Source organism: Lactuca saligna, chromosome 5, assembly GCF_052625555.1.
Source record: "Lactuca saligna cultivar CGN05327 chromosome 5, ASM5262555v1, whole genome shotgun sequence".
In the NCBI taxonomy this organism is placed as follows: Eukaryota; Viridiplantae; Streptophyta; class Magnoliopsida; order Asterales; family Asteraceae; genus Lactuca; species Lactuca saligna.
The window spans coordinates 299,697,055-299,705,215 of record NC_136421.1 but is presented as its reverse complement, the minus strand read 5'-3'; the positions used below and the strand labels follow the sequence as shown (position 1 = coordinate 299,705,215).

Here is an 8,161-nt window from a genome sequence, read left to right as displayed (position 1 = left end):
ATAGATTGAGATATAACAAAATGTTAGAGATATTAGAGATTTAAGTGAGTTTTAATCAACTAGAAACTCAATCTACAAACACGGTAAGTGTTTATCTTTTTTTTTTATTGATAAAATCGGTACACCAATAATTTTAAATAATACATACAATAAATTATATTTTAATTATATATATTTAATTTAGATGGTTCCAAAAATATCTAACAAGCTCAAGTCAAATGTCAACCTAACTATAACTTTGGCAGTTAGCCAAAACAACTAGTTTAGTATACTCATGATGTTGATGAGATTGCAAAATATTAACAACCAAAGTTCAACAACTTGAAGATAGAATATAAGTGAAAGAGGGTAGTGATTTGACTCTATTAATTATCGTAAATATCAGTTGTGATTGTGAATCGAACAAAAACAACCATCATCTTTCCTACTATAATTATCTTTAAGTATCGTAAAAATCAGCTGCGAATCTAACAAAAACAATCATCATCATTCCAACTATAACTATCTTTTATCAGTATTGGATGAGCATACGACTTGTTTACTTTTGTTGGTATTTTTGGATTCTAGAAGACAATTTTAAAAATTATAGATGGTGTGAAAATTGAGTTTGACAGCTTGTGTGGATTAATTATGAAACTTCGCCTACTTTTTATAAATGGAAAGATTCATTATTTTTCAATTTTTTGAAATTTCACAATTATAATGTTATGAAACCTTTGCATGACAAACTTATTTTCAAACCCACAAAAATATTTCATAAATGAGTAATCAAAGCCTTGAACACGTGAAGATAATATTATTTTTGTGATTATCCAAAATCCAAAATGGAAGATATTTAAGAGATAGGGTTAGGGGCCAAGCAATTTCTCATGTAAATTCTTTGTATGTTAGGTACGCTTCCACCTTTCAACCCCACTCTTACACCAATCTCTCAATTTCATTCATAATCCACATTGTCATAAATTCATTAAACTCTCTCTCTCTCTCTGACTTTCTCATCCGAACCTCCTCTCATGTCTTCTTCAGGTATTTCCTTTGAATCACCATCAAACTCACCACCACCTCCTTCCACCGCCGCCGTACCTCCTGCCGCCGGTGTACCCAAATTCAAGTCAACACCTCCACCTTTACTTCCCATTACCCCACCGGCGTTCTCACCTTCCTCCTACTTCTCTTTCACCGCTGGTCTCACCTCCGCTGATCTTCTCGACTCCCCTCTTCTCCTTTCTTCTTCGCACGTAAGTCTGGCTTATTTTTCTCTGCCATTAATGACGTCCTAGAGCTCTGGTTTATATCTCGAAAACAAACGAATTGGATTTTGGAGAAATGAAAAACCCATTACCCAAGTTTCGATCTTTTCAATTTTGTTACCATTTTTGTTGATAAATCTATATGAAAGTATCTAACTTTTTACAAATTTCTTGTAGATTTTACCATCTCCGACGACTGGTTCTTTCCCTTTACAAGCCTCCAATTGGACATCCAACTATCAAAGTCAAGAACACGGCATAAAGACAGAACACGACAATTTCACAGATTTTCCATTTCAAACCCAATCAAATCCTCACACAGTAAGTTTTCAGGAAATATATCAACAACCCAGAATCGAAGATGACAGAAGCTTGGTAAAATCAGAATATTCATTTCAGAAACAGAGCTTCGAATCAAATTACCCAACTGATCGTAACATCTATAATCATCGATCGTCACAGAAGAAGTTGGATGATGGGTATAATTGGAGAAAATACGGGCAAAAACAAGTGAAAGGTAGTGAAAATCCAAGAAGTTATTACAAGTGTTCCGATCGAAATTGTTCAATGAGGAAGAAGGTGGAGACATCTTCAGATGGGGATATTACAGAGATTGTTTATAAAGGAAATCATAATCATCCGAAACCACAATCCACCAAACGATCATCTTCTTCATCGGTTTCGAATAATTCACATGTAATGAATCAATTTAATGATTTCCAAGATCAATCTCATGGTTCTGGACAATGGGAATTGATTGGAACGCCGGAAAATTCATCAGTTTCTATCGGAGACGATGAGTTTGATCGGAGTACGTCAGGTGGAGACGAGTTTATTGAAAATGAAACTCCGGCTAAAAGACTGTGAGTTCCTTTTCTTCTTGTTGAAAGGACAATTTTGATTTGATAACTACTTTTTAATTTTTTTTATTTTTTGCTTATTTTGCTTATTTTCAACTTTAAAAATGTCAAAACCATTACATTGGGACACGTGTAAATCTGTTATTTAAAGTGAATATCTTAAACATATTTCGTAAATTGTTTAACAGGAAGATAGAGAATGAAAACGAAGGGATAAGTAGGACTGTAAGAGAATCGAGAGTAGTTGTTCAAACCATAAGTGATATTGATATACTCGACGATGGATATAGATGGAGAAAGTATGGCCAAAAGGTAGTGAAAGGGAATCCAAATCCGAGGTAATCATTTGTGGTAATCATTTGTTTATTGTTTCTTTTTTTACTTTAAACTTTATATCTTTCATATAAACAAAGGAAAGAAAAAGATAGCAACTTTTTGCAAAAAGATTCATATGGAGTTTAATTATTTTCTTCTTTTACCAACATTTGTAGGAGTTACTACAAGTGCACCACTCCTAATTGCTTAGTTAGAAAACATGTGGAACGCGCATCTCATGACATGCGCTCGGTGATAACGACCTACGAAGGGAAGCACAATCATGATGTGCCACCGACTCGTGGTGCTGGTCACCGACAATTGCTGCCTGGCAACCAGGACCACAATGTGGCTAATGTGACAATTAACGCGTCGAAACTGCTTCATCGCCATTCTAGTGGCTCTATGATCAATCAAATATATGGGTCTACGTTACGTGCATCATCAGAAACACAGTTTACATTAGAGATGTTGCAGAGTTCACAGAATTTTGGGTTATCAGGGTTTGAGAACACTATACGATCTTCTTACATGAGTCGACAACCAAGTCCAGGGAGTATTTTTGCTAAAGCTAAAGATGAACCTAATTGAAGACGGAAACTTTTCGGAGACCGTGTTAAGTTCAGGTTGTTTTTGCAAGGATTGAACTTGTTAATACTCATACATGGAGGGTTATTATAGAAAATATATGAGTGATATTCTTTTATTGTTCATTGACATGCTTTTGTTTTGGGAAATGTTAACATTTATTTATTTTTTCGATTGTTGTAATATATTCTTCACTGAAACCATGTATATCTAAGGTTCTAAGGCACATAATAATGTATATTTATGTTTGTAAAGGAATATAACAAAATAATTAAAACATTATTTATTTATTTTACTTGGTTGTGGGTGTGCTTGGATGTACAATTTTTTAGTAGACCTAATATGTGTTAACTTTTTGAATTTTGATACAAGGAAAGTTATGATCTTCAAAGGGAAGACCTTATATGTGTTATGGTCATAGAATGAAAACAACCATCTAGATTATTGCGAGCTTCTCGTACCATAGAATTGTATATCACGCGTAATAGTTTGTTGTTTGTACTAAAATATGTATTTATCTTTTTTACAATTAGAAATATATAAATAAAATACATCTTAAATTATAAACTATTATATAAAATAATCAAATTATACTAGAATGTCGTTGTAGCTTGTAAGTCTAAACTAGTCGAAAGGAACCCCTCACGCACGATTAAACTATTGTCACGCTAGTTGACAGAAATAATATATGATAATAAGATACATAGGATTAAATTACACGTCATTAACTTGTGATATAAAATTTTGGTAGTAACATTTTAACTAACAAGATCAAATCATATAATCAATGAGAAAATAGTATTTCGATCACACAATTACAAATAAGTTGGTGAGATTACAACATTATCATTAGTATTTGGTGAGGATACACTATTATTATTATTATTATTATTATTATTATTATTATTATTGTTATTATTATTATTATTAGGTGAATGTCTGCGCGTTACGCAGAATAGAAAAAAATATATTTTATGTTAAAAATAACTAAATCATTGTCCTTAACAATTAAATAATAATTTCATAACAAATATAAAAAAACAATTTTTAATATTATCATTATGTTAAACTATGTAACATCCCAAAATTCAAGCCCGAAAATTTTTATTTTTAAATTAACAATTCCATAAACATTTTTACCAAAATATTGTCAAATAAACAACATGCCACAAAATCATATTGTTGTGTCCCAAACCACAACATCAAAAGTAATAAAAATCAGAGTACAGTCCCAAAAACTCCTTGCGGAAACCATGAGTGTGTGTGTGTGTGATGCGCTGCTACACCGCCGGCTCCTTCCCCTTCGACGAAGAGGTACCTGAAACCACCAAAACTGTAAGCACAAAGCTTAGTGAGTTCCCCCATCATACCACATACCATACAATATCATCGGTATCTTTCAACCGGTAACCTTCATCGGTATCTTTCAACCGGTAACCTCCATCGGTATCTTTCAACCGGTAATCAACATCAGTATCTTTCAACCGGTATCCGTCATCGGTATCTTTCAACCGGTAACTGGGGACTATTTCACCCCCTACCACTAGCATACAATCAACATATATAAACATACAGTCAGGCATATCCGGGTACTGACCTACCCTTGGGTCCTAAGGACCACTGTTAGGGAAACTAATCCCTACTATACGCATAACATATCATCCAGATAAATCTCGTAACCAACACATAACCAGACCAAGATAATTATCACGAAGACCATTATCTTCTAAATACTCTTTTTTGGTGGGCCGACATTGTGGCCTTAGACCCACCCCTACTGGAAGGTAACTCACCTCAATGTCGTGCAGTATTTAAATTATCCTCGGCGCACAAGTCGACTCCTTTCGACTCCTCGATCCATACACGACAACCTTCAAGTCAACACACAGCAAGTACAACCCTAAACAAGGTCAGTCCAAGTCTAGTCAAAGTCAACTTCAAGTTGACCCGACTCGTCGAGTTGGCCCGTCAACTCGCCGAGTCCCTCACCCTTTACTCGTCCCCATCCATGACCCGACTCGTCGAGTTGGGCGGTCAACTCGAAGAGTTCCTCTATCATATGAACATCGCATGAAACTCATCCGACTCGCCAAGTTGATGAACAACTCGTCGAGTTCACCTTCACTTGATGAACAAGTTCTGCCCTCGACTCGCCGAGTTGATGAACAACTTGTCGAGTTCATCTTCATCCTTAAGAAGATTGCCTTGGACTCGTCGAGTCTGTTCTAGCACTCGTCGAGTCCCATGAACTCCAAGTCTAAAATCACGTCCAATGCATTGGGTAACTCTTTCTGTCTGGTTACAAAACTTCTAACACTCAACCGGGTTCCTTTGACCCTCAATAGATATCGGGCTCAAAGCCTCGGACTCGTCGAGTCCAAGAACGGACTCGCCGAGTCGGTCACATCCACACTCAAAATCTTTGATTTCTGATGTACAACCTTTGATCAAAAGATAGATCCAAGCTTCTACAATCGATCTAGCACATAAAGTTACAAACTTTACGTGCTTGCATAGGACTTTGAGCTCAAAAATACATAAAACAAGCTCTTAAGATGCATGGGGCCTTTCATGGGTGCAAAAGCCACTCAAATCTGCCTAGTGACCCCTTAAATGATGTGATTCAAAAGCTTTAACCCCCAACCATGTTTGCAAACATGGTTGGCCACCAAAAATGGCTTATAAAAGCCCTAAATCTCCACAAAGAGGGATCTAACAAATGAATGAGCAAGGTTACAGCTTTTTACCTTTAATGAGCTGTAGAAAGGGCACAGATTCGGGTTTCCTTGGTCTCTACTTGCTTCCTCAAACTTTTCTCCTTCCTTCTTAAGACCACAAGCACCAAAATCCACCAATAAGGCTTAGATTGATTCAATAACGGCTAGGGTTTCAATGAGAGGTGTTTTGGGAGCATAAGGGACGTTTTGGTCGACATAACATTATTTAAATAGGTTGCAAACCCTTGGATTAGGGTTTTTGTCCAGACAACGTCTACTCGCCGAGTATGGGACCCGACTCGTCGAGTAGACGGCTTAAACCCCGCGTCTCATTCTGTTTCTACTCGACGAGTTGGTCCTTCAACTCGCCGAGTCCAAGTCCAAAAATGCAAAATACTTAGATAAAAATAAAAAGAAATGCGTACCAAGAACCAGGTTGTGACATCCCCATTTTCACAGCCAGAAAAGACCGATTTTGTTTATGCTTTATAAAAGTCAGAGTACTTCTTTTCATAAAAATGTTGCGGAATTTGTTCCCAGAAAAACACGATAAATACGTTATTAAAACATTTTCGAAGAGACGTATTTTATTCATTTTAAAACATTTGGGATGTCATTGTCAATACAGAAACATAAGCATAAACAGAACTTACATTTATTTACACTAGTGATCTACATCTCTTTAATCTCTTAGTGTAATGTGACTTCATATCAACACCTGTGATATAAATAAACTGAGTGGGTCAGGTTGGAAAACCTGGTGAGTACATAGGGTTTTCAACCCACAATAATATAATTATTATGTTTAAACAATCAAGCAATTAAACCCAATTACCCATCCCCATTATCTTCTTTTCTCTTAAGGATCTACCCTAAGAATCAGTTATTTCTCGTTCATTCATTCCTAAGGATTATCCTAAGGAATCGGCACGAATTCCATCGTTACCAAAGCTTATAGATTACAACTGGTGAACACGTAGTCCAAAACATCTGGTAAACACTTAGTTCAAAAGTAACTAGTGAACACACTTAGTTCAAAATACCTAGTGAACACACTCAGTTCAAAGATACGTAGTGAACACACTCAGTTCAAAATACCTAATGAGCACCTAGTTCAAAAACACCTACAGATTACGAGCTTACTAGCGTTCCACCGGACCGCCTAGTATCGCCCATGGTCATCATCTATACTCCACTAGATGACTGGATCATTGACAACATTGATGTCTCCCATCGTGTTATCACAAAACAACTATTTCATATACCTATGTTTTACCCAACACATTTTGTAGATATAAAATACATATACAGTTTAAATCATTTAAAACATGTATAAAAATCTTTCACCCAACATAGACAACAAGTATTCAGACAATATGCACACACAGCACGTAATTTATATTAAAATACTTCATATCTATGTGTAAGATGAAAGGGACTATGCACTCACCTGAGAAGGTGGTGACTCGGTACTCGGACAGCGCTTCGTTTACTTTAAAATAATTTCCTTCGACGAAACCTAGTATTATTACCACTAGATTTTAGTCTAATATTTACCATGACTAATTATTAGTCTTATTATTATTATTATATAAGCGTTTAAACAATACTTTCCAACCACTATGTACAGACAGAGGCCAGACATAAAACACCGGAGGGCAGGACCATTTTGGCATATAGCACTTCTGAAATCCAACAACCCTATGCGGCCCTTTAAACTAGATTCCCCGTACCGCGAGTAGTTAAAAAGATATTATAATGACACTTATATAAGTCATAATAATAGCTCAAATATTTATTATAAATTTATAATAACAATACTAATTTTAAATATAAACTATATTTAAAATAGGGTAAGCATAACTTACTTACAAGGGGATTTTAGCTAGGAGTCGGGCTCTGTAGGGGCAGAACTTCATCGCTAAATCTTTCTAAGAAAGATTCGTGCAGCGCTTCAGCGCTCACCTTACTATACTAAAACTACAGAAAGAGAAGTCGAATCAAAGCGCTGCACACCTTACTATACTAAAACTACAGAAAGAGAAGTCGAATCACGAGGGACCGAAATGCTCGGGGGATAAGGAGAGAAAGACTCTTGAATCAAGAGAATGGTGCAAGAAATATGAGAGCCCAAGCCTCTTATTTATAGTAATTGAATTTACAAAAACTACCATCCATAATTACTTAATGGCCTTTTAGTTATATAAACAACTAAACACCCCTTTATAATACTATTTTAAATAGATTTAACGATATTTGTACTAAACTAATGTCGAAAGAACTCAACAATAGTCTTATAATGACCGCATCGTCGATACCTTTCTAATGATATATACATATGTATATATATGTCTACGTATATATGATTTATACTTTATTTTAATACGTAAATATGTTATTATAATTTGTAACTCGTTCATAAGAACTCCGT

General features: G+C 35.5%; 1 protein-coding gene across 1 annotated transcript; it reads left to right on the top strand.

The window, feature by feature from the left end:
* Nucleotides 1–885: 885 nt before the first annotated feature.
* LOC145048352 (putative WRKY transcription factor 26) lies at nt 886–3,293 on the top strand. Its single transcript, XM_078996811.1, has 4 exons — nt 886–1,238; nt 1,428–2,113; nt 2,299–2,448; nt 2,602–3,293. Exons 1-4 carry the CDS (start codon nt 1,014–1,016, stop codon nt 3,014–3,016), a joined length of 1,476 nt encoding a protein of 491 aa, XP_078852937.1. The 5' UTR covers nt 886–1,013; the 3' UTR covers nt 3,017–3,293.
* The last annotated feature ends 4,868 nt before the right edge of the window (nt 3,294–8,161 follow it).

What these genes read in the sequence shown, in the direction of transcription:
- LOC145048352 (XM_078996811.1), top strand. Translation starts at nt 1,014, where the DNA reads ATGTCTTCTTCAGGTATTTCCTTTGAATCACCATCAAACTCACCACCA. An exon ending in TTCTCCTTTCTTCTTCGCAC is followed by an intron (nt 1,239 to 1,427) that starts GTAAGTCTGGCT and finishes AATTTCTTGTAG; the next exon opens with ATTTTACCATCTCCGACGAC. An exon ending in AAAGGGAATCCAAATCCGAG is followed by an intron (nt 2,449 to 2,601) that starts GTAATCATTTGT and finishes CAACATTTGTAG; the next exon opens with GAGTTACTACAAGTGCACCA.